We start from the raw sequence: 27,412 nt of genomic DNA, 5'->3' as shown, positions 1-27,412 counted from the left end.
AAAACCAGGATACATTACCGTGTAGCACGTCTTTGTTTTTGTTTTCGTGTTTTACATCTGAATGTAGCTGGAAGCGACAACAAGAACTGTCGGCATACGTGTCAGCAGTCGCAGGGAGTCTGATCACCTTCCTGTGTAGGAACTGCACGTCTGCACGCATGTTACTGCATCTGGAGAACCGTGAGAACTCAATCTCGTCCCAACTCTCGCGCGAACCGTGAATCCCCATCGGAATACGAGGAAACATTCGAATCAGGACCTACGTACATTCTTTGGAAATCTTCGGAAGATAATAGGAAATCGTCGGATATCGTAAGCTTCATATAATTTAATATTGAACTGCTCTGCTGAACTCCAAGCTAATAAAATGGGCATTGAAGAGGCATGAAAAAAACATAGCTGTGAATGCTTTCCTCTGGTTCCATCGTGCATTTAACAGGTGACTTGATTTTTAGTGTACCGATACCCGCCTACGGCTCATGCGCATATATAATGAAAAACCAAGTCAGTGGTGTGATCAGTTTCACGATATACCACTCCAAACATTGTGGCACGAGGATAAGCTTGTTTTTCAGTGTGAAACGCTTAGCTTATTATCAACCTGAAGTCGATAAACTAAAGGTAAATTGACCGCAGTAGCCAGATTGGAAAGCTGACGTTTCGACACAGTCCTTCGTCGGAGTAAAATCTTACCTGGTTTCTAGGGTGGTCCGAGCGTGGAAATTATCGTTATGTTACTCCACTCCAATGGTCTTCAATTCATGTGTAACGCGTTCCGCGCTTCTTTGTGTTTAGGTTTTGACTTTGATATCTCCGTCCCAGCTTATCGCAACTGACTGTTTACTAAATTAAATAGTCTCAAAACCACTTTTAAACAAGAAGATTAAAACCTTGGATTACCACTTAATCCTGGCTTAACTCTAGTGTTTTTTGTTTTGTTCATGGGGAAGGCACTTGTCAGCATCCTAGCCGACCACAAGGCTTAGATATTTTATGCCAGATTCCACTGTAACCTTAATCTTTGAATTGTGTCACGGGAACAAGTACTAACAAAGGCGGTGAGGCAGGGAGGCAGGGGGGCTGTACATTTTCTGCACTCCGACGTCTAAAGCAATCAAAAAAGCACCATGAAGCAGGAACTTCTAAACTGCCTAGTTATGTATTGTCACAAATTTGAGTTGGGGGATGCACCCCCAGGGGGTGGGTCATTCTTGGTTAGGAGGACGATGGGCCCCCACGTTTCAAAACGCTCCGCCGCCTCTGGGTAGTACAAGCTGGTTGGCGATTGGGCCCGCAGTTTTCATCTCCGTAGTTGCCAAGCAACAAGGCGTATCCATGTGTGGCACGCTGGTAAGCTATAATGAGCAAAGGCTTAGTACGGTATTTTCGGAAGGTGACACGTGACAGTTAGCTTTAATTAGTAACTGATTCCTCTATCAAACAGAAGAAAAATATATACAATAAGGATTGCTTTTAGGAAAGCCGGAAATGAAAGCTTTTTTGGAATCCTTTTAGTTAGGTAGTTTTATAATGAATTACTGCACAAGTCTTTTTTATTCTTTTACTGAACTTTTGTTGACCAAATTGAAGATGGTTTTCCATGTTCTAAAAGAAAATAATGCACGAATGAGGTATAGAAAAGCTTGATGCATGCACGAGCAATTACTATAGTAGGCGAAGGCATTCAGCTGCTTTTCAAGACCTCAAAAAAGTGCATTATTTTCTTATAGGACAAAGGAAACCCGTCTTCTATTTGGTTTAGTATATAGCATAAAAAAATGTTCATCCTAGAGCACAAAACTTGCGACAGGACTCGCAGTCACGAATGCATGCAGTATTGGTAAAGTGACCGTGGTTTAGTTTAGCCTTCTCTTTAGTGACTTCTTCAATGTTTTTTGTCGATAGTAACCCCGGGAGTAACCCCAACAGTTTCTGACTGGGCACCTGGCATATATCAGTGTCAGTTGAGGAGATTTATTTCCTTCATTCGCTAGTTGCCTGTGAGACTGTCTTCAGACTGAGTTTTTCTCTAGGGTTCCATTGGATAGAAAGTTTTTGTCCTTCCAACTGAAATAGAAATAGAGTTCAATGATTTTACCTCGTGTTTTGTATTCATTATTGAACCACTCCACGGAGTTTTATAAGATATTATAAAAACCCTCTTTGTATGGGTTTGGCCGATTTCTTACTCCACATCTCTAGTCAATGTTAAAAAGCTTTCTGTAAACAAATTCGAAACAAAAGTGTACACGGAAAAAATGACTGCATTGGTAGGAAAGGCCCGCAATAGAGTAGGTCCAAGCCCAGAATATATACTCCTCACACCACTTGTCTTATAGCTTTGGACAAAACAATCAACAGCTCCTTTGTAGAGAAAAATTCCATTATTTCCATCCGCTTGCATGCGTGACTTTATGACATCAAAAGGAAAAGTCGAAGCCCATGAGATCATTCCGGCAAGGCCGCCCGCAAAAACTGTATACAGCGGTCCCACGTCAACACGTGACTTCCTTTGTGACAATAAATCAAGTAGGACCTCGTATGACGCAAAGTAAATGAGAAAGCCTGGGACATCTCGAAGAAAGAGGGGGGTAATTCCTTGAAAAAGCCCCCTGCTTCCAGATGTCTTGTAAATCTTGCGGACGCAGTCTATGGTCCCACGGTATCGCGAGGAACTGGTTCGGTGTACTGCAGGTGAAAAATGACAAAATTCTGTCATCTATTTTACCTCAAACAAATAAAAACTAAGAAATTATTATTCCATTGTTCCTTCTCTTCTCGCACACACAGATTATACACTAAAACAGTTCCAAAAACGTTGTTACCCACACTTTCTGAGCTACATGTGAGGCGATTTGACTGTATTAGCTAAAGCAATAACTTACCTTCAGTTTGCATCTGCAGTTTAATCTTAATAAGTTCCATGGGACACACCACCCAGAGCTGAGCTGCGCCAGAGGCAGCCCCAGCAACACAGACATGAGAAAGGGACGGCTTCTCACCCTGCTTTCCTGACAGCATGGTCAGCACATTTCCGTACACTCCAAATAATATGGCGTTTTGTAATGCCACGGCAGCCAGGGGTGGTGCCATCCCCTTAAACAAACCGAATACCTAGAATGTAAAAAAAAAAACGCTGTTGCCAAAACCTAAACAGAAAGTGCAAATCACTAATACATGCTAGCACTGATCACAGTTACTGTAAAGGTGGATTTTCACTGACGCGTTTTTTTTTACGAGCGTGAAAAAATTTAGAGACAAATTAGCGCGGTTTTCACTTGAGTGTCGAAAGTGAATTGCGTTTGCATTGGTTTTGCATTACTACGCTTAGTGATTGGCTTAAAAATCTCGCGCCACTTTCTCAGCCAATCAGAACTAAAACCAAAACCAATCGTGACTCGCTCGCGCACGTTTTCCCGCGCTTCGTGCCAGCTACATGTATTTGCTTCGAGTTTTGATTGGTTTACTAAATTGTCTGTGTCCTATGTGATTGGCCAGAGTAATTACTTTGGTTTTCGTTTTACGACACTTAGTTGAAAACTGCTCTATTTATGAACGACTTGCGTACCGTACACCATAATGTGAATTACATACAGGAGACGTAAAATTATCCCATTAATTGATCAGTAGCCTTTTGTAGGAACTATATATATTTATTATATAAGCATCAGTGAAATACCAGGAAATCTTTCGCGCGAAAAAATCATATCTTCACACGTGAAAATAACATGTTATTTTCACATGTGAAGATATCGATTTCGAAACATTTTCTGACAAGTTTGCCCTGTTTCAATGCTGAATGAGCCAAAGTAAATCGATATTAAGTCGAAACATCTTCGGATCTTCCTCGGCAATCTTCGGAAATTTTCGGAAAAGTTCGGAAAATGTTCGGAAACATTCGTACGACCTTCGGACAACATTTTGCAAATCTTCGGAAATCTTCGGAAAATGGTCGGCAATCTTCGGAAAATCGTCAAAAACATCGTAATTAGTAGGTTTATATAATAAACAGAATATTACATGGTTGCTTGGAGATATGAAATTTATCTTCTTGTGTTCAAATCAATATCCCACTCGTTCGCTGCGCTCACTCGTGAGATATCGATTTGAACACTCGAAGATAAATTTCATATCTCCGCGCAATCATGTAATATCCTCTATTTCTATGATATTTTCTAACAAAGGAACATACAGGAATGGCGCTGTATAAATCTATTAAAGGGACTGTGTCACGGCTAGTTTTTTCTTTTCATTGAGACTCACCAAATACTCGCTGTCAAACATAACGTTAGTGAAGCAATTTCTTCTATGGCCCTAAATGAAAAACCATACCTTCATAAAAGCAAATGAGATTAACATTGAAAACTGTTCAGCCTAACAGTATTTCAAAACTCATGTCACAATGAATCCGTTTTAAACTTCTTGAATTCGTATGTGTAAATTTAGCTAAAATCCATGACACAGTTCCTTTAATATGCTCAGAATAATAACTGCCATTATTATATAAACATCAGTGAAATACCAGGAAATCTTTCGCACGAAAAAATCATATCTTCACACGTGAAAATAACATGTTATTTTCACATGTGATGATATCGATTTCTAAACATTTTCTGACAAGTTTGCCCTGTTTCAATGCTGAATGAGCCAAAGTAAATCGATATTAAGTCGAAACATCTTCGGATTTTCCTCGGCAATCTTCGGCAATCTTCGGAAATTTTCGGAAAAGTTCGGAAAATGTTCGGAAACATTCGTACGACCTTCGGACGACTATTTGCAAATCTTCGGAAATCTTCGGAAAATGGTCGGCAATCTTCGGAAAATCGTCAAAAACATTGTAATTAGTAGGTTTATATAATAAACAGAATATTACATGGTTGCTTGGAGATATGAAACTTATCTTCTCGTGTTCAAATCGATATGGATTTGAACACTCGAAGATAAATTTCATATCTCCGCGCAACCATGTAATATCCTCTATTTCTTTTATTCCATATTTCCAGACTCTGCACAAATGTTAACAATGTGTTAGAAATTGGAATGTCATTAACATGGAACTGTTTACACTACCATCTAAGCAGTAGAGGAAATACTAGTTGCAAACAAGCTGTCATATGCATCACACTCACCGTTTCATGTTTAAGGATGTTAACAAAACATGAGAATGAATTGGTGGCACTTCGTTTGGTTCCTGAATTCAAAACTTGCATTCTCACCTGGGAACAAGAATAGAACTTATTGCTGTGGGTATTAATCAGGCTAAATTAAAGATCAGTCCCTTTTTAAAGTGTTGTTTTCAACAAACATTAAGCGATTCTTAGAAAATTATTTGACAGAATAATCCTCAAACAGTAAAAAATTAAACATTTTGTGGCAATCAAACATGATTAATGTTTCAGTTGTCTAGTATAGGTTTCTGGAAACCTGGGCAAAACCCTCTCAGTACCTCGACCATAAGTATAAATGCATTATTGGTACCGGCATTGCTTGGGGTGTCCTTGGAATGGACTAGCAAATCATCTGGGGAAGAGTACAAAAACTCCACTAGGCAGGAACATGGAATCAGCTACCCTTTTAAACCAGCAACTAATGACTGTGTGATTTGTTCAAGTAATTGGTCCTAATAAACCACTATACAATATGGCATAGTGGTCCCTGGAAAGTTTCAGCTTTCACAAAGAGCAAATTGCAGTTGGGAAACAATTAAATGCCGAATTAGTATTGAAAGAATGGATTTTGCACATAAAATAGCTGTGCAAATAATTAAATCTGGAAAGTTTTAAGATACAACTTGGAAGAAAATAATTTGGTTTCTGGTATTATCGTCAACAGGACTTATTCAACTTTGATTCTGAATTACGGAATGATTGTAAAAAGTGATTGTAATCATGAATGCAAAAAACTAGACCAGCTATTAAACGCCTCCAACACCATGCTTGACTTACAGCTGAGACACTGTACTCAACCCTTTTTGTCTTACTTTTTGAACATAAAAAAAAATCAGGATTAAAAAAGAGGGAACGGGGATGGGTACTTGTGGGGGGCACTTATCTCAAAGTTTTTACTGATAGAAGGGGCACTTGTTCAAGTGAGGAGGTGCTTATTTGATGATTAACAGTACATTAATAGAAGAACATATTGGCCTTGATTGTCATTTAAATTAGAATCCATTTCATGTATGACTGCAGAAAGTGAAACTGTAAAATGAGAGCTAAAGAATTACATCAAAATGTTTGGCCTCCTTTTTGATTTTTCCTGCAAAAAAGAAAAGACCCTCTGGCACCCAGGGTACACCATCTGTTAATTCCCATGTCAAATTCTTTTTAAAGTGCTCTATTTCACCACCCCAAAATATCATAACTGCAGTATTTACCTTTACTGTGTCCATTGGCTGTGCAACAACAACTCCTGCACAACCTATAGACAGAAAAAGATTATCAAGTAGTAAAAATACTGTATTGTAAATGCTTATGTTTGTAGTCCATTTTAGTATGATCATTATACTTCAAACAAATAATTTCTTTTTCACAGAAATTAACAATGGCAAGTCAGGGCTGCCAATATATATTTTTTTTCTAGAAAAGACGCGGTAGCTCATTATGTATTGTCTCTCAAGTAAGGTATATCAAAGCAGACAGTGTCTCTTAAAGGACATACTGGAAAAAGAAAAAATAATGTACATATTCAGTATTAACAAAAGAGTACATTAATGGGTTGTTTATTGTCATCTTATATTCATCTTTTAATCTACTGATATGAGTTACAAGAACAATATAGTAAAGAAACATATAAGCATACAATATATTTTTATATAACCTACATTTTTGGTGTAAAAAATATGCACTGATGTTAATAAATGAAGGTCACCAAACTAGTTTAGCTTTTAAGATATTTTGGGTGACCAGTTTCTATTTGTATTTTTAATTTATATTTGTAACTTTATTTCTTCTTGTAATCTTAAAGTACAAAATTAATAAAGGTTGATGTTGTTGTCCACAGATGTCCTTTGTTTCAACAAACAAAAAGTTTTCAGTGTATATTTTTAAGTCAAAATTATGGAGGCTATTGTATTTATTATAGGGGGTGAAGAGGTTTGGGGATTGATGGATTTGGCCTTAAAAAGCATGCAGACTGCCGATATTTTGTGACATATGAGCGGATTTGCGAATTTCAAACATGCAGCGGATAGCAGATTAGCCAATAATTTTGGCCAAGATTGCATACTCTTTACGTCAGGAAGCTCTGGTCATAATTATTTTGTTTAGTTCTGATCACTTTGACCAGGCTCTGTCAGTAAAACACAATCTACTGTCTGCCGCCTGTACAATTTTTATTCACTTGTTGTGAAGGATAATAAACTCAAATGCTCACTGCACTTGCTTATTTGTTCTGTTATTCTTCACAACCCATGAACAAAGTCATACAATGCTCTATTTATCCTTACTTTTTATGTTAATTTGATGCAGTGATTTCAAACCCGAATTATTAAAATTAATCAACTGTCTCCCATAGGTATTTTGTGCCCTGGCTTATGTACCTATCAATGTTAAGCTGCTTGGGGGTGGGGGGGGGGAGGCCTTTGCATAGGCAGGGGATTTGACAGCAATTGTTTGCCTGTAGTGGGGACTTTTGGCTGTTTTAATGGGCTTAATGACAACATTTTATTGCAATTAAGTGACTCTTTTGAACATCCACAAAATTAATGCACTGAGGTTGGGCATTTTCAAGAACGGAAAGTCTCAGTGAAGTTCAAATGGCTGGCCTATGCCCAGACTCTCTCTTCCCCCAGCGGAAAGTCTCAGCGAAGTTCAGCCTATGCCCGGACTCTCTCTACCCCCAGCAGCTTAACATTGATAGGTGCATTACGTATGATGTGAAATTGTCTCACACCCCTTAAACATACCCCTCCCCTGCCCCCTCCCCCCTCCCCGACTCCATTCAGCACAGGTCTTGAAAATAATTACCCCCCTGGGCTATTAGTACTTTGCTCGGAAAGGCGGGAGCCTTGAATACATGTTTTTATATACTCTAGCAGCATTACCGTCTACCTTTGTACAGATTAAAACATTTTCGGCAAGCGTAGAAAGTTGTAAGCTTAAAATCATAAAATAAAAGCATGACTAAAAGAGAAAATAGCCCTCACCTGCAAACCAGCCGGCTATGAACTCTCGAGCAATTTCCATTGTTCAAAGATATGCTCATCATATCTCTTTCTACTGTAATTTTGCTGTATCGCGCCAAACGACTACCGTATATATTTTGCAATCTCCTCACGGGTCTTCGCCGCTCAGCTCCAGGGGATCCAGGGACGCTCCAGGCAACGTGTCATTCGTCCCTCTTCGTCCCCAACACATCGTCCCTTAATTCCTCGCTGGCCGCAAGAAGACTGGGTATCAACGTCTGGAACGCCTGGAGTATTTTTGTCAGACACAACGTCCAATAAACCAAAGTGGTAGAGTGGTACATAGTTCCGCGGTGAAATGTCCAAGGTACGTTTGATAAAGGAACAGCAGAAATGCTTTTCTGAATGATACTGACTAGGACTTTACCAAGAGACTCATTTAGAAAAAGGCAGCGCCATTTTCTCGCGGCTGTATTCATTCGCTTGCAATAGCTTAATTTTTTTGGACGTCACGATTTGGCTTGACGATCTGCGGATATTTTGGGGGGGACGCAACGGGGGGGGGGGGGAAAAAAAAAAAAAAAAAAAAAAGAAAAAAAATTTTTTTATTAATAAAAAAATAAAAAAAAAAATAAAAAAGAAAAAAAAAAAAGAAAATCACAATCTTCAACATACATATACACAAGATAACAGATATATAAAAAAAAACAATAAAAAATAGACCATATATGGGCAGCGCGCGTATGTGTTGAATAATAAACAGGGATATGTAAGCTTTCTGGATCATGATCAGAAGAATTTCTCGCGATTTAAGTTTTGCAGAATGTTTTTCTTTTTGCCATTCATCTTTTTGTATGCAATGGCAACGAGTAAATCGCTGCCTTTATCAATATTGGTTCAATTTTGATTGTTCTCGTTTCACGTGCATAGGACACGATACAAGGTCTACTGACAAGGCCCCGCAAAATTCACTAGGCTCTGTAGAGCAGCACATATCCTTCTATGCTATGCCGTACTCAAGGAACATGAATCTTGTGGTGAACGGGTCATTGTTTGACTTGTTGGAGGTGGGGGGGGGGGGGGAGAGATTGCCTCCCAAGAGTGGGGTGAGTAGGGGGTAGGGGGTGAGTAGGGGGTGGGGTCGGGACATGTTTCCTTGTTCCCAGGAACCCCTGTGAGCACTTAAGAAGGAGTATGAGCAGGCAAGCAGTGGCAACACATTGATGAATCATGGCTTTCTGCTCTTTTTTCAGTGTGATTTATCTTGATAATGATTGATTGTTTGATGTTCCATCAATAGATAAATGGATTGGTTGGTTTTGCACTGTTTGAACATTGAAACATTCACTTCAAGGAGGGAAGTTGAAGTTAAGACAAAATAAAACGTCCATTACTATTTTTGAATTAACTGTTTCCAGTCACAATGTGTGGTTCCAGAAAATATGACCCCCCCCCCCACCCCTCTGGAAATTCTAATAGCTGTTATTGCAGTTTTCAGCGGTTTGACATACAAACGAGGCTAAAGGGTCATTTTGCATTGTGTTCATTGATGTATTGACCCTTTCGCCTCGTTCGCATACCTTTTTAACAAAAGAATATATTATCGCTGGCTCAACTGCAATAACAGCTATTTAGCTTCATACATTGCTTTAAAGTTTTGGGTCTTTGTGACCCCCCCCCCCCCCCCTCACCAGAGTGGGGGGAGTATGGATATTTTCTGGAACCACACAATGTTGAGCAATCTCTATCTACTGGACAACTTGACCTGTTTCTCAATGAACATGAATTATTGACTGCTTGTTTTTCCTGACATTTTCAGCCAGTGTTGTACTCCTATTTCAGAAGTTCTTGCTCTTGGAGGGTTAGAACAGGTACATATAAATGATGTGTGCATGTGGTGCATTAATTATTTTATTTTTTCAACAGGCATTAGAGAAAACAATTTAAAAGTCAAGGGTTAAACAAAAAAAAAAATACCTTAAAAAGTCGTTGGTTAGAAAAATTGTTAAACATGAGCTGATTTTCTTTTTATTATTTAAATATGAGGCTCCCATTATTATCTTTTATATATACCATCCAATAACTCTGTTGGAATTGAGTAAGTAAATTATGGTGAAGAAGTAGAAATTATGGAGGAAATTTTACTGCAACTGGGGTGAAGACTTCTCTCGATATTTTCTCAAAAACTATTGTTGGGCAATAGAGGACAATTTAACAACTCAGAGGGAATGTGTTTATTCTTTGTCATAATTATATAGCTGTCAGTAAATCCTATATTGTCAGCGCAGCTATTTTTCCTTAATTTCTGAGAACTGTCCAATTTGGGATTAAATTTGGATAGATTCAATTAGGACTTTCAGGTAAAATGCACAAACTGTCCAATTTAAGAAAAATTGGACAGTTTTGTCTCAGCCAATCAAATCGAAGGAAAAATGACATGTGACGGATATCAGCCAATTAGCATTAAGCATAGCGTCAGCCCAGTAAACTTTTTTTTTTTTCTTTTTTTATTTGCAGAAACTCACGTTACAAACAGTAAAAGAAAAAAAAACAAACAAAGAAACAAATAACACTAACAATACCTACACTACATACAAAATCTATACTGTGTGTATATATATAAAATAAAAACATGAAAACTTATAATACACTACAGATAAACTACAACACAGTTAAATAAATTAAGGATTGACATTAACAAGAAATAAAAAATGTAAAGTAAAACAGAAGAAGGGAGAAAAAAAAATAACCTACAGTATAGGTGCCCAAGTAGCATTGTATTTATGAAGCGTTTTGTTTGCTATGGCTACTTTACGTAAAACTTCTAATTTCGATTTCAGTCTTAAAAGAAAGCGATCAAAGCTCAGCCTGTCCTCGCAGATACAAGTTGCAAAAATATGGTATTTTGCAATAAGAAGAATGTAGTTGAGCTCTCGCTCTTTGCTAGTGTTTTGGTGCCACCCAAATAAAATCGTACTTTCTGATAACGTTATTTTTTCGAGAAATTTTTCGCTCCACCATTGAGTAAACTGTTCCCAAAAGATTGACGATTCCCTGCAACTATACAACATATGAACAAGTGATTGCCTCTCGGAATTGCAAATAGGGCAAATGTCGTCGTCTACTAGGCCAGCACGGAGTAGGCTGACGCGAGTAGGCAGAATATTATGTATTATTTTGAACTGGAAAGCAATTAGCTTTGCCTCTGTGGTAACCCGGAAAGGGAGTAAATAAATGTTATGAATATTTTCTGTATTAAACCCGTATTTCAAGATTTTAGTTTCATTTGTTGGTGTAGCGGAACGTCTAGCAAGAATAGCATTATACGCCCCTCGAGTGGAGATGACTGTTGTTGAGTGTGTTGTTTCAGAAGGGGAGCTCTGGGTACTGCGAGATGAATTTTGAATTGACATTTTCCAACTGATCGGGATAGCTCTGATGAGACCGTAGTACATAGTGAATGGATTGTTGACCTTGAATTTTTGTTTAAAGTCAGCTAGAGAGAGGAAATCTCGATTTTCGTTTAACAGGTCCTTGACATGTATAATTTCCTTTTTAAACCAGGCGCTATAAAAAATCGGCTTTTGGTCAACCAGGATGCTAGAGTTGTTCCAAATGATCTCATTTTCCGGGTTCTTTTCCTCAAAGGAGGATAAATGCTTATGTTCTTGCCAATACTTTAGTACGGAATGGTAGAAAGCAGGGAGTTTTCGTAGGTCGAGTAGCTTAGTGTCGTAACGGCACTTTGTTAAAAACGAAAGACCACCATAATGACTTGTTGCTTGTTCGGGAATTGTTTTCCAGGAAGCATCGCTTTGTTCATGTATTCTTTTAATCCAAGCGATTTTCAGAGCTTTCTCCATTATTTCGAAGTCTAACATCTTTAATCCACCATGATTCTTTTCAGCAATGATCGTCCTCTTTTTAATTTTTGCGGTTTTACCTTCCCATATGAAGTTAAAGATAAGCTTGTTGACTCTCTCTGCAAAATGCTCTGGAATGGATAAAACGGATGTACCGTATATAACTTTAGCTACTCCCAGGGTTTTCACGATTTTTATTCTACCGATCAAAGTAAGGTTTCTTCTTCTCCAGGCATTAAGTATTGTTTCTAAATTGCGGGCCTTTTCTTCGAAGTTTAACTTATTCGCCTGTTGTTCGTCGTAAGAGAAGTGCACACCGAGGGCGTGCACAGGCTCCCTCGGCCATTTGAAATTATAAGGAGTTTCCTTGTTGTTTCGCCAGGAACCTAGCCACAACGCCTCTGTTTTGGTGGTATTAATTTCCAGTCCACAATTCACTTTGAATTCTTCTAAGAGTTTTAGAAGCTGCGTTACCGACTCACGGTCACGCACGAAGACTGTGGTATCATCAGCGTATTGCGTAACTTTGATTTCCTTTTGTTCTACTTCGATGCCGTTGATTGTGGGGTCATTTTTTAACGCTCTGGCAAATAATTCAATTCCGATTACGAATAAAAGACCAGATAACGGACAACCTTGTCTTACTCCTCATTGCAGGAGGAAGAATTCAGATGCATGACCGTTGTTTAGGACACAACTGGACACTTGATTATATAATACGGTGAACCAATTTAATAGGTCCGGTCCAAAATTGAAAAGTTTTAAAGCAGCGTTGATGTAATTCCATTCAATTGTATCAAAAGCTTTTCGGAAGTCCAAAAATATTGCGACGCCCGGTTTATCCAACGTTTTTGTGTAAAACATGAGGTCTTGAATTAGCCTTATATTTTCACCGATGTAACGACCCTTGACGTATCCGGTTTGGTCAGGGTTGATAATGCTAGGTAGTACTTTTTCTAGTCTCTTCGCAATTGCTTTAGTCAAAATTTTATAATCCACGTTGAGGAGTGAAATTGGTCTAAGATTTTCTAGGAGCGTTTTATCTTTATTTTTTTTAGGAATGAGAGAGATAATTCCGCGTCGCTGACTTATTGACAGTGATCCATTCTGGAAAGCGTAATTGAAGCTAGAAGTCATTTCGGTTTTTAGCTCTGGCCAGAAGAACTTATAAAACTCCGCTGTAAATCCATCAGTGCCAGGAGATTTATTATTCTTAAACTCTTTAATAGCGTTGAAACACTCGTTTTCTGAGAGGAGGCCTTCACACGATTCTTTTTCTTCTTGCGATTATGGTGATACGTTCTCGGGATTGAAAAACGTGGAAGCGAGGAAGATGCTGTTGTCTATATTTTGGGATTTGTAAAGTGATTCGTAAAAACGTTTCTCTTCTTGTAAAATCTCAAACTGATTTTTTGTGTACTTATTTTCACCAAGTTTCAATTTTGTCACCGTTTTCCTACAGTGGTTTCGCTTTTCAAGGTTAAAGAAATATCTGGTGTTACGTTCACCATGTTCATGCCATCGTGCTTTACTCCTGAGAATAGCGCCTTTTGTCTTGTGATGCATTATGTTCTGTAGACGTAAATTAGTCGCGTAAAGCTCATTTAGTATTCGTTTGTCCTTCGGATTCTTTCCGGATTCTAACAACAGCTTTTCTGCTTTCTTTTTTAGCGCCATTTCTTCATTTTCGCGTTTCTTTGCTTTCATCTTGGAATATTTAATTGTAAAACCCCGAATTTCCATTTTAATTAGGTCCCATTTTAGCCCTAAATCTTCAATAGCAGAGTATTTTTCTTTATAATCTTTTATATTTTCTTGAAGAATGGTAACGTACTCGGAGTCTTGTAGTAATGAGTTATTAAATTTCCAGAAGCCCGGGCCTCTATCTTGCTTTAGATCCTCTGATTTGAGATGTAGTGTGATTGCAGAGTGATCGGTTTCTGGAGAGTTCAAGATTGTACAGGATGTTACTAGGCTGTTGAGATCGTTAGAAATGAGAAAGTAGTCAAGTCGGCATTGGATTTTAAGCGCTTTGTTTCTCCAAGTAAAACATTCCGTATTTGGGTTTAAGTTGCGCCAGATATCAGTTAAGTTGTAGACATGCATGATTCGTTCAATTTCCTTAATTACCGGAGTTTTCTTTGACACTGGGTTTCCACCTTTCTTGTCTTTGTCAGCCAAAGCGCAATTAAAATCCCCGGCTATTATAATGTTCTCCTGTGCAAATTCCTGTAGACGATTATGCAGGTCTTTAAAAAAAACGAGTTGTTGATTAAGATCGTTTGGGGCGTAAATATTCACAAGTATTAAATGGGTTTCGTCAACGATTACGTCTAAAATGATGTATCTACCGTTTTTGTCGGAAATCATTTTTTCTAATTTGAAGTCTAATTTCGGGTTTATAAGTGTCATGACACCTTTGCTGTGAGTTGAGCCATGGCTAAAGAAAATTCTCCCGCCCCATTCAGCTTCCCATATGTTGGCACATTCTTTGGAACTATACGTTTCCTGCAAGAATGTGAAATGGTTATTTTGATTGTGCACCCATCGGAAGATGGAGCGTCGTTTTATCGACTTATTAAGACCTCTTACATTTAACGATTCGCACTTAACATTTATACTCTCGTGCAGATTCATTATTTATGTACGTGAAAAACAAAAATGTAACGCTCAGGAGAATGCGATTGGCTGAGACTTTGAAAGCTTCATTAGACGTGCGATATACAAAACTAGCATAATTTGTAGTGTAATGTAAACATACCAAGAATAATATTGAGATTGATAGCATTTTGGGCAAACCAAACGAAACAACATACGGAAAATTACCAAAAACATATAACAAAAATATACACAAGTAACCTAAAAGAGGCTCAAATATTGGCCTTAAAACGCACCGCGATAACGAGGTTTGGCGTTTTTGACTGGCTAGCATATGCATCAGCTTTATCAAGTGCTGTTGTCAGAGATCACAATTTTGAGTTAGTGGCTTCAATTAAAACTTGAAATTTTATCTAAGCTTGTAATATTCCACAAGAAAACAAAATTATGAATTAAAACTATTTTGCTCTACCTATTAGTCATTTGCTTGGCTTGCTTGAGCTTGCTCAGGTTCTTCATCATGAGTTGTGTTGTGCATTTCATCATCGGGAGCTTGAGAGACATTTTGCCATTTCCTTGGAATCTTGTCGAAAGAATATCGCTTACCGTTCACTAGTAAGCGATCGCCGATTATTGTCGCCTTGGTTCCCTCGCATTTTCTGGCATTTTTAAGGGCCGGCACGAGGACGTCTCTCCTGATCTCGCGAACATTTTGCGGTAAGTCCTCCGCCATTCTGGTTGAAGACCCTTTAAGGTTATAGCGTTGACGCCATGTGGAATCTCTGTCAGCGCGGCATGTGAACCTGACTATAATCGGCCTCGGTTTGTTGTTGTTACTTGCTCTCTTTCTCCTCCCGAGGCGGTGTGCTCCACAAAACATAGTCGCCTTTACTTTCCTCTGATCCATCTTAAGCTTGGATACCATGGTGTGTTTAATTAGGTCTGAGCAGCTTTCATCATCTGTTTCCGGAATACCGTGAAAAATAAGATTCCAGCGCCTACTGTAAATGCTTTGCCTGATTAATTCATCTTCTTGCCTGTCCTGGTCGTATTCACATCTCTCTATTTTGTCATTCGCCTCATCTTGCTGCTTCTGCGTGAATTCGAGCGATTCCTTTAATTCCTCTACTTTGGATTTTAGCGATTTAATCTCATCACGAGCCCGGTCGAGTTGTTCTTGGAGCACTTTTAATTGTTCTTCTTTGGTTTCATCCTTGGCCTGCAATGTTCTAATTAAGTCAAAAAGCTCAAGGTACAACACGTCTTCGTTGCCGCCATATTGTTCTTCTTCGGTCGAGCTTGGCCTGGCACGTTTTGCGTTGTCGCTTCGTTTCTTTGGGCTCTTCTTTGGCGTCTTTCCCATAGCTTACTAGAGATTAGTGAACATAGATGTTATTCGGAACACAATTCAAGCGGTTTCAGCGTTTTATGAGCTATTTAGCTCAACCTTCAACGGAGCCTCAAAAATCGTGTCCTTTCAGTGAGGCATCATCACCAGTCTAGCCCAGTAAACTTGTCGCATTGTTAGTCGACAATGGCGGAATTTTAAAGGCAAATTTGCTACGTTTTTCCATTCCTTTTGAGCTTTTCAGCAATAGTAACAACAAAGAGAAATTTTCTACGTTGTCAGAAGAGGAGCTAGCTACACTAAGAAGCAAAAACTAAGAGCAAAACGCCTCTAATAGTACAAACTAAACTTGGGTGAACGTAAGTGCAGCGAAGCGAAGCAAGAAATCTGACAGATATCGCCACAAGCTAGATGCAATTCTTTGTCGTTTATGCTGAAATTCGAAAAGAAAAGACGGCCATGAAGTATGAACGAAATAGTGGAAAGGAGTATGTCAGATTCAAGAAGTTGTAAAGCTCTTCGGACACTTTGTTTACGACTTTCATTGATTGATGCTGTGTTTTAACTCACTTTGTAGCAAGCTTCGCAAACTCAGGGGAATAAAATTGCACTGTTTTGTTTAAGTTTTATTTTTGAAGACAATGCTTTGAGTGAGTTGCATGTGCTGTGTTATGCCTACTATTGTTGAATGCTTTTCCGTTTTGGACATAAGTTTATTGTTTAACGCTGGATTGACTGACTACAAGCTATATAATTAATATGTAACCGGACTACATGCTTGTCCAATTTGGAAATAATTTGATTCAAAAAATTCCTCTGACAGCCAAATTGGACTCGGCCTACAGCCTCGTTTAATTTTGGCTGCCCTCAGAATTTTTTTCATCAAATTATTCCAAATTGGACAGCATGTAGTCCAATTACGTATACAAATTATTTGGAAGGGTAGTACTAAATTATATTATCGATAATATATTACCAGGAAACAAATTTCAGAGAATTCCAACTCCAAATTCTCGCAGTTATGAGATTGCATGCATGTGGAATCACCAAGGCTGTGCTCTTAGAAAAATTACAAGGAACCCAAAGGTTCCAAGCCATGAGATCCAGGGTGCCCAGCATAAAGCTTATATGAAAGAAATAAGATTATCTGGTCGCCCAAAGGAGATGCGATTGAGAAGTCAGAAAATTCATAGATTTGTCAAAAGAATGGAAATTTACCTGGATGCACTCCTTTTTTATTTTTTGATTGGAGACACCCCTGAAGAATAGGAAGCCAATTCAAGTTAGTTAAATTATACAGTCATGTAGATTTAATATCATGATAGGCAGAGAATTGGGTCAGCTACCAACTCTTTTTGAAACTGTGATACAAGGAAATTTGGGAATTGTTAGGAAATGAACCCATTAAATGGCATGATGTGTATATTTCTCTTTATGTTTGGATGTCCAGCTTAATGATGCATGTTGTTTCTTATCAGCTCTAGCCTTAAAAGGAATTGAGTATGAGACACACCCTGTTCACTTGCTGAAAGATGGAGGCCAACAGGTCAGTTTGATAGGCATGCACTGCGTGCTGAGGCCTGTGTACCTTTAGCTTTAACCCTTTGCATTCCTTGCAGACCTATGATACTGACATCACAATGTCAACATTATTACCAGTGAAGAGATTTTTTTATCAAGAAAGAGATGCCACAGTCATTTTTCTTGTAGTCTTGTCTATATTGTCTTCAAAAGAGAGAAGTGCATACAAGAGACCACGAAAGAAAACCACATCTTTTAATTACAGCTTTGAAATACTACCTTTTTGAATGAAAGAAACAGAGAAACCACTATTTTTCTTTAATTAGTAGACACAAAAGTAACGCAATAAGTTTGGGGCAAAAGAACAATTTATTGAAAACTACAGGCTATAAAATTAAACCCAGAGCGGGTGTGGAGGGTAAAAACAGTGGGAAGAGACTGCAGCTGACCTATCAGATGATGCTGAACTCGATATGACTAATGAGAAACCTGACACAAATGCGAAAAGACATAAACCACGATAGAGGTGTGTGTTAAAATTAAGCGTTAAGACAAAGAAAAAAACACCACTAAAGGTTTCAATGCTTTATAACAAGTGCTTTCTGTTAGTGGTCTTTTCTTTTCAGGGACCTTATAAAAACTCTCTAAATGTTGATCATTATTCTGTAGCCTTCTCTGCCTCTTCCTTTTCAAAGTGTTGAGCATATTTATATAACTATGGAATTTTTTTATCTAGCTGGCTGACGATTACAAGAATTTAAATCCCATGGGTCAAGTTCCTGCATTAGTTATTGATGGAAAAACATTGGCTGATTCTGTAAGTTTGGTTTAATTTTCTTTTTTGCTAGGTAACGAGAGTTTTTCAAATACTTGCTGAACAAGCCTTTACCAGTTTGTTGCAGTTTTAATTTTTTTTCTGGTTTGAGTTTAAATTAACACCCTTCATCTTGGTTTATGATTTGAAGTTTTATTTGAGGTCTGTCCATTTCACATGGTCTGGAAGCCGAAAGTTATGCAAATTACCTGGGGGGTGGGGGGTACTCAGGATTTTAAGAGACAGGGATGATCAAATCGGGGAAAAAATCAAGACCAAAAAAATCTCTAGGGCTTCCAACAAAACCCTGAAAAAATCCCATGCTGCATTTCTGACCCTAATAAGCTAACATAAAGGAGGAATGATATAACACAAATACAAATATTGCTTTTACGTAGCCAAGGCACTACCACGCACCTTCACATTGTTTAATACCCAAAGAAATCCCTTCTCAAATCAAGCCACCCAAAAAATTACTTGCCAAATTTTCCAACCCAAAAAAATCCTGGAATCGAAAATTTCAAACCCCCTTAAATATTTTGATCCTGCCTGTCAAGTACTTCCCCCCCCCTCCCCCCATCGGGGCAAATTATTTTGTCTGACAATTAAATTAAAACTCATGGCAGGGGTTATTGTATTGACAGACGTGAGAAAGTCTTTTTAAAGCATCTTTTCCAACTAGCCAAACAAGTTGGTCATTCTTGCTTGGGCTCCCAGCCCAATTATCACTGTTGAAAATAGTTGGGCCCAAGTGGTATAAACTTCACATGGATTGTTCTGCATAATTACGTTTTGTTTTGTTTTGTTTTCACTTGCAGGCTTCAACAGTTCGTCCTGAAATTTTTTTTTTCAAATTATCACACACCCTTATTTTTAATTATAGTAATTTTCAATTACCTTTTTTTCTTTGTTGAAGTTTATTGTTTTAGTATTTGTTTTCAAGAAGGCATGATTGTGTGGTGACCTAAATGGCATCCGGTCTGTTGGATCCAGGGTTTAAGTTTTCTTAAACTGAATGATACATATACCTGAAATATACAGCAAATTGTTGTAGCAGTTACCCCTTGCAAAATGGATTTCTAGCTTTCTGTCATTGTCTGGAAATTTCTAGAACTTTGACAGCTCTCTACCAGAATTGAGTTCCAGCTTTTTTCTAGAAAAGATTTTTCTAGTTTTTGGAAGCTTAAGATTCTTTCAAAAGCTGGAAATAGCTTGAAAAAAGCCACTTCTTCTTTGTGATACCAGAAATTGACAGCTTTTTCCAGGTTTCATATCTATCAGAAAACTGGAAAAAACTAGAAGGTGTTTACTTAAAGGAGTAAAAATAACAAATTTACTTGAATTTCCAGCTTTTTCCAAATACCTTAACCAAAACTCAGCTATAAGTTCAGTAACTAAACCACTCAACAAGACATGTATTTCCAGTTCAAATTACCTACTTTATTTAGTCATTCCTTGTGTGCATTTCCATGTCGAAGCCAAGAATAAGTCTACACAGTCAAGCATTGTTGTTAAAAGATTTTAGTTTACCTGTCTAGCATACAGCTATTCAGAATATTCCACAACATTACGCTTACCACAAATTTACAAGCCCGAGTATCCTTAACCCTTCTGCTCCTTTCATTCGGTCGAACCAGACTTGAAGTTATTATAGAGCACTTGTTTAATACGAAGAGAGAATGATGTTATCGCAGTGTCAAACTTCGGCATAATGACGAATTAGTTTGCTTTTGATCTCGTTCACCTTTCAAAGGTTAAAACTGTTCCACTGACTCTCAAATGGGAACGGCCATTCTTGGCTCAATACTTCTGATACTAATTCACGTCTGTCGATCGAACAAATGACTTGCAGTGATTCATAATGAAGTTCCCAACAACTTGTTGACGAACAAAATGCTTGAAGATACAACATAACATTAGGAAATGTTGCAAAAAATAGTTTGTTGCAGATACATCATACATTTCCTTCTCAGGAGAATCAGTTCTGTTTGATAAACTTTTGCCAAGAGCCGCCATGTTTTCGTACACAAGCGCGAGTCACGTGGTTAAAAACGGCCTAGTTCCCAGGTTTTTCTACTTGCTGTAAACAAAAGGGTGTTACGAAAACTAAGACCCTCGAAAACGAAGACCTAAGACCTAAGACCCGGTCTTAGTTTTCGTACTACGAAAACTAAGACCCCAGGTCTTAGTTTTCGTAGTACGAAAATTAAGACCCCAGTCTTAGTTTTCGTAGTACGAAAACTAAGACCCTATATTAAAATCAGAAAAACCATTAAAATAACTATTGTAGACGTACAATGAGCACCAGCAACTGTTAATTTAGCCTTTAATATGTGAGACGGCTTCGCGCGTAGTGTTTTCTTGGTCTTTCTTCAGTCAACACTCCTTTCGGCTCTTGGCTTTGTTTTTCTACGCAATCGTGTGCGATGAGTGCTAGTTCGCAACAAATTTCCCCGCCGAAAGAGCGATAGGAATAGTTTAGGGCCTCAATAGGTTTAAGCAAGCTAAATTCGGGCGCGTACTCTCTTTGTTGCGTGACAGAAGTGTACAATAAAAGAACATGATCTTCGAAATTGTTGGTGGTGGTGTGACCGAACAATAGCTTGCTTTCAGCCATTGAGGTCGAAGGTCGGCTATCGCACGTGAGGCAGAAGTAAACATTTTGGCGCGAAACTTGAGACACATGTTTAGATCGAGGGGTAAAATTTTCAGCTATGTCGGTTTTTCGAAAGTTTAAGCTTCCTCAGCTATTACGAAAAGGGCCGTCTGAAAGAAAATTTTGCCGCATCTTTGACAAGTCAGTTTCGATCAGTTGTCGAGACGAAGCCTGTGGTTTCCGCTTCCAGGCCAAGAAAATCTAATGAAATCAGTTAGCCAGCTCCAGTTGTTCGATAGTTGTTACAATCATTTTTTTGCAGAAACGAATACGAGGACTTGACTATTTTCACCGAGAAAAAGTTACTACCCAAATAGATATCACTAGACACTAATCTCATTGTTCCTTTTGTTTAATTTTCACTAATTAGCATTTATTGTAAGATGTTGTCTCACGGCTATAAAGGCACCCTTGAGTAAGATTACTTTAAAAAAGCTCTTTTCAGGAGCATCCAAGATAATTAAACATATTCAAGCCCAATGACAGACGGTTAATAAAAAGTTTCTCTGCTACCGCAAAAAGACGACATTTGAAAAATCAAATTCAAAGCAGGACTAGCCAAAAGCGGGGGCAATGTTAGTGAGAACTACTCCTAGTAATAAAGTGTTAATAACGATATAACTGGACTGTGTTTATTTAAAACGTTTCCATTGCTGGTAGACCCTGGTACAGATATTCCAATCAAAAATGACCCTCTTCCGTTAGGAAAAAGATCTGCTAATGTGTAGCGCATGCAAGAAGAGAGTTATTCGAAGAACATGTTATTTTACTGTACACTTCTGTCACGCAATATTTGTTGTTGGATACCACCAACAACAATTTCGAAGATCATGTTCTTTTATTGTACACTTCTGTCACGCAACAAAGAGAGTACGCGCCCGAATTCAGCTTGCTTAAACCTCTTGCGGCCCTAAACTATTCCTATCGCTCTTTCGACGGGGAAATTTGTTGCGAACTAGCACTCATCGCACACGATTGCGTAGAAAAACAAAGCCAAGAGCCGAAAGGAGTGTTGACTGAAGAAAGACCAAGAAAACACTACGCGCGAAGCCGTCTCACATATTAAAGGCTAAATTAACAGTTGCTGGTGCTCATTGTACGTCTACAATAGTTATTTCAATGGGTTTTCTGATTTTAATATAGGGTCTTAGTTTTCGTACTACGAAAACTAAGACCTGGGGTCTTAGTTTTCGTAGTACGAAAACTAAGACCGGGTCTTAGGTCTTAGGTCTTCGTTTTCGAGGGTCTTAGTTTTCGTAACACCCGTAAACAAACATGGCGGCGTTTGATTGCGGCCACCAAATGAATGTGACAAACGGATAAACCAAACTTTAAAAGTACCTTACAGAACTTAGAATTTATTTCTTAGTTAAAGAAATTAGTGTTATGTCTTTTGCCTAAATGTGCAAGGCTAAATCAAGGAGAAGGCCCTACGTGTTGGACCGTGGTTCTTCATTACTGCTCAACGAACGAAAAATTTCACACGTTGGATGGCAGCCAATCCCAAAGAAGCGGCTTTGTTTCGGACATGTATCTGGCACCTTTTTAGTGCAGAATGCACTATTTTCTTTATAGAAGTGATAGCTGTGATCAAACGTTCCGCCAAATTTGAATTTGGAATACTGACGCGCTTTCAGTTAGGTATTCATTTCAACTCGTTTTCTGCACGGATGTGATTGGAGATCTTTATCTCTTCATCGTGTTTTTCTTCTCTTTAAGTCATGTCAAGTTTGTCAAAATACGAATACGTTGTTGTTCACTGGGGAATTTGGGGAATGGAAGTTTAATTGTCTACAAAGATCATCTCAACATTAAATAAGGAGATGCATGCTCACTTTTGATCAGGGAACCCATCCAGTGACCAAAAGATCAGTCATATTCGAAGGAATATTTTGGGAGTATTCGGTGAGTACGTGTACTTGCAATTTCTTTAGGTCTAGAAGACAAAGTTTCATTTTGGGGTGCGTGAAGTTGTCTGTTTGTCCATACTTGAAGTGAGCGTGCAAACGCCACGTGGCCTGCATGGCCGCATCTCGAGACAGTTTATTAACGTTTACTTAATGTTTCACTCACGAGGCTGAGTTATACATAATTCTTCATTTCACGTTCCATAAAAGCTTTATTCACCAAACTTTGTTTTTTCCCCACAATTTCATTTGCAAAACAACTGACATTCTGTTAAATGATGACACCAAACAAATGGCTGAAATGATAAACTTAATCAGGGAAAGGAATTATGGAGGTTTATATCTTGCAGGACCTATGCAAAATTCCTGTTTCTTTTCTTGTCAGTTTGAATTTAAAGGAAAGCTCAAATTTACAGGCTACAAACGAATTTAGCTTCTGCTTATCTGGACTCCATAATGCATCATGTAGTTCCCATGTAGTTACAGTAATACTACCTGTATCCCTATTAAGTGGTGGCAAATAGAAGTTTTGTCTTTGATAGTCTTGTAATTGATTGATAATACACATGCATCAACATTAATTTTCATTTGGCTTTTTTTTTTCAGGGACTGTATTGAAGAAAGCATTGCTAGGATCAACCAGGTCATTAGTGAGGAAGGACCTTAGTCTGCTTCTTCAAAATAAAGAAAACAGCTTCAAGGCAAAGAACAAGAATGGACAATAAGAGAGCAACATAGAAAAGAGCTATAAGAAACTCTCTCTTCTATTTTAAGTAGAAATAAATCCAGTTTGTGTTGGCAAAAAGGTGGCTGCATGGTGTTTTTGTTGGCATGTTAAGAACAAGACAGTTTTTAATTGCGATGGTATTTAAAGGGACCTGAAGCTATTTTACATCCTGCTGGAAAAATGCTGGTAAAAGCTGGAATTATTCTGGAAACATCTGGAATTTTGTAGAAAAAACTGGAAATGAATATTTTTCTGCACCTGCAATCATTATGTTCTTTGCTAGAATTTTCTAGAAAAATCTGGAAAACTGCATATTTAAAAAGCTGGAAAAAGCTGGAAAAACCCTGATTTCGTGCCAGATTAAGATTTCTGGAAAAAGCTGGCAAATTCTGGCCTAATTAGCATGTTTCATTAACATTCTAGAATTTTCTAGAATTTTCCAGAAAATAAAACTGGTTAATTCTAGAAATTTCTAGGATATTTTTCTAGAATATTTCTAGAAAAATTCTAGAAATTCCTAGAATATTCCAGATTTGTTTTGCAAGGGGGAGGCAACTGCACGTAGGAACACATCCCATCTGAAGTGATTATGATCATGTAGCCAATGTTCTTGTCACCAGCAAATTCTTATTTTCTCTATCAGCTGAGTATTATAGAATATCTGGATGAGACAAGACCAGACCCTCCACTGTTTCCCAGAAATGATCCATTCAAAAGAGCCCTGGTATGTACATGTACTTGTTCTCTAGAGAGGTATTGATGACTTTTTTGTTGTTTGTAAGTTTACGTATTTGTTTGCTTGTCTGTTCTTAGTCCTGGCAGACTCATGATATGCCAAAGAAGAGAATTGGAAGATTGATTTCTTTTGCACTTGAGTCCCCAGGCCCATTCTCCTCTCCCCTCCTCCTCCAAAGAAGAAAGCAAAAGCCAAGCCGCACAGACTTGTCTATCTATTATAATTTTAGTAGTAGCTGGAACAAAAACATATTTAGTCTGTGTGAATTGGACATCATGGTGTAGTTATTTGTTTTGTAACTCTCTTACCAGGTAAGGCAAGTGAGTCATTCCATAGCTAGTGGAATACAACCAATCCAGAATCTTTCCGTCCTGAAGTATCTTGGCGATGAAAAGAAAGCTGAGTGGGGACATTACTGGATTAACAAGGGGTTTCAAAGTGAGTTCAACATGCTTGAGTTAATGTAACGGCTTGAAGTGGCTGCAGATGCAAAGACCTACTGCCACACCTTCTTGCTGGATGCATATTCTGTGGTTAATCTTGGTTTAAATGTTTTCAAACCAGTATGATTTTGATTTTCCATTAGTCTCATATTCATTACCATAATCTGAAACAGAGTGAAATAAACATCATCCAACTGGTTTAAAAGTTGAAATTAAACCACAACACATACATGTAGTCCAGTAGCCAGACAACTATTAAGTTAGTCTATGGTTGTAATTATTTCCCAGGGGCACCCATCGAGAATATAGTTCAAAACCACTTAACGATAGCACCGTTTAACGTATTTTAGTATTTAAACGGTGGATATAGTCATATTTTTATCCCCTAAAATTTTTTTATCTTTTCGGATTTCCTAGCTGAAAGTCTAGTGATCCGAAAGTTATAGGGATCAAAACTTACCTTTTCGAAAATTTCAGCCAGAGAAAGGCTCCCGAAAATTCTAGGTGACCTTTTTAGAGTAAAAAATCCGTTAAAAATGAACAATTATACCATTTTTTAGATATTCGAAAATCCTAGGAAAGGCAGGCAAGCAAAAAAAATTACAATGAATGTTCCGAAAATTCTAGATCTCAAATCGTCTTCCGAACAGATATTTTAACGAAATATTCCGTTGGGTGCTCCTGATTTCCAGCGTATTTTGCTGCTTGCAAAAATAGTAAAAGTTTTGTTTTGTAAGTTAATAGCATTGTTAAACCGTGATGTTTTTGCTTACAGATTTAGAGAGGATTTTGCAGAATACATCAGGAAAATATTGTGTTGGGGATGAGGTAGGAAATAATTTATTACCTTGAAAAAATACATCAATATTTGGGCGTATCCAGCACATGAATTTTGATGCCATTTGAATATGATGGCAGAGGAAGCTTCTTGCACTGAGCTATACCCTTAGAACTTTCAACGGACAAACTTCAGCTTCAAGACTTTTAAAGGTCTTGTAAAGATTTGGAATATTTATCCGTTTTGTATAAACGTAAGTCTGCAAATCCATTGTCCCGTTATGTACAGTTAGGTACAATGTTGCAGTGCACTGGCTTGTTAGATTTTTCAAGCCAGATTGATGAAAGAGGAGGAGATGAAAAACTAAACATTTAATACATCAGTACAACTGTTAATTTATGAAGGGTATTATGACTATCCCATTTAATCTACAGTACTTGTTTTTAACTTGTTTCTTTGTGTTGTCAGGTATCAATGGCAGATTTATGTTTGGTTCCCCAGGTTTTCAATGCAAACAGGTAAGCAGTAGTATTTCGTCGCTCGTTTCAACTGCTTGTTAACTGAATTCTAATTAGACTGAAGTGTCATTCATCTTGGTCTCAGCCTATCCCCGGGCAGTCTCTCGCCAGCTGGGTTGGCTCAGGGCGGGAGATGACGGACATTTTAGGTTGACCATGCACAATACATCAGTTATTATTTTATTCTTTGCAAATAAGGAAGTGAAGGAATATGAATTGGGTAAAGTCGGTATAACCGGTATCGCTGAGGTCATGGGTTCACTGCGAGGATCATTTCTTCACTTTACATCTCATCCGCAGTTCACATATATGAATTATTTCATATACATGTACTTTACGTCATTACCACTTCCATATGATTACTGCGATCCTAGACAGTTGTTGCCCTAGGGAGCTACACTGCATATGGTTATATTATAAGGAGCGTCACGTGATAACGTCACGGTACTCCTCCAATAGAAAACTTCGTTTCAGTTGGAGTGGGGAGCAATACATTAAATTTGTATTTCTCGTGATAGGTTTAAAGTTGATATGTCTCAGTTTCCTATCATATCAAGAATCCACGAGGATTTGACAAAGTTAGAAGCTTTCAAAGCTGCACACCCTTCCAAGCAACCTGACTGTCCAGAGGAAATGAGGGAATAAATGGAAAAGAGCCTGCAACTGATTTCTAACACAGAGTTCCTTTATGTAATTGTCGATGTAGGGTAGTTACTTAAATGAAAAGCAGAAACGTTGTCAAGGATTCGTCCTAGTATTTATCTCCAATAACGTTAATGTACGAAAACTGTTACTACTTGTAGAATACTTTTTAGGTAGGTAATGGAAATATTTCATTAAAGATCATAGCGAGACAATTCAAAACGAAATACGACTCTTTGTTATTTGTAAAAGTAAACTGATACATGTAAGTAGTAAAAACTACGATGAGAAATGGTCAGATGTACTCATTATGCTTTACGGTGATATATAAAGTGCAGGCAGTATATAACTAGAACACTTTCAAATTCTTTTCGATCAAATGTAGCAGTGTTTGAATACCGGTTACTGTGGTTGTTATTTATTAAAAAACCATTGTTGACACCACATCACTCTAGCATCAAATCGATATTTGTCAAACTTCTGGTCCACCGCCGAGTCATCAAACTTTGCTGATTACACAGATGACATTTTTTCGGAGGAGTCTCAGTATTAACTAACCCTAATACCATATTAGCAAAGGCAGTTTTCGTTAATTTTTGACTCAAAGATCGCCCGAGGGACTTTGAAGATTGAACAGTAGAGCCGAAGACTTCCAAAGATGACCCGAAGCTTTCCGAAGATTGCCAAGGATGACCCGAACATCACCCTTGACGGACGTTTCGGACGTGATCGGAGGGTC

At 38.1% G+C, this 27,412-nt stretch overlaps 2 protein-coding genes across 2 annotated transcripts; one reads left to right on the top strand and one right to left on the bottom strand.

Annotated features, from left to right (window-relative positions):
* Positions 1 to 1,397: 1,397 nt before the first annotated feature.
* Positions 1,398 to 8,345, bottom strand: LOC144634660 (mitochondrial basic amino acids transporter-like). The gene is made up of 5 exons (XM_078493681.1): positions 8,144 to 8,345; positions 6,374 to 6,417; positions 5,130 to 5,216; positions 2,886 to 3,114; positions 1,398 to 2,688 (listed from the first exon to the last, which is right to left on the bottom strand). Exons 1-5 carry the CDS (start codon positions 8,181 to 8,183, stop codon positions 2,186 to 2,188), a joined length of 903 nt encoding a protein of 300 aa, XP_078349807.1. The 5' UTR covers positions 8,184 to 8,345; the 3' UTR covers positions 1,398 to 2,185.
* Positions 8,346 to 8,395: 50 nt separating this feature from the next.
* On the top strand, positions 8,396 to 26,900 carry LOC144634697 (maleylacetoacetate isomerase-like). Its single transcript, XM_078493731.1, has 9 exons — positions 8,396 to 8,489; positions 9,942 to 9,993; positions 17,410 to 17,477; positions 18,189 to 18,269; positions 24,200 to 24,280; positions 24,604 to 24,730; positions 25,511 to 25,563; positions 25,982 to 26,031; positions 26,550 to 26,900. The coding sequence occupies exons 1-9, from the start codon at positions 8,481 to 8,483 to the stop codon at positions 26,674 to 26,676; spliced, it is 648 nt and encodes a 215-aa protein (XP_078349857.1). The 5' UTR covers positions 8,396 to 8,480; the 3' UTR covers positions 26,677 to 26,900.
* The last annotated feature ends 512 nt before the right edge of the window (positions 26,901 to 27,412 follow it).

Source organism: Oculina patagonica, chromosome 13 (assembly GCF_052425735.1).
Source record: "Oculina patagonica isolate OP01 chromosome 13, crgOcupat, whole genome shotgun sequence".
Taxonomy (NCBI): domain Eukaryota; kingdom Metazoa; phylum Cnidaria; class Anthozoa; order Scleractinia; family Oculinidae; genus Oculina; species Oculina patagonica.
Note: the sequence above shows the minus strand (reverse complement) of the source record. Positions and strands in the feature narration are given on the sequence as shown.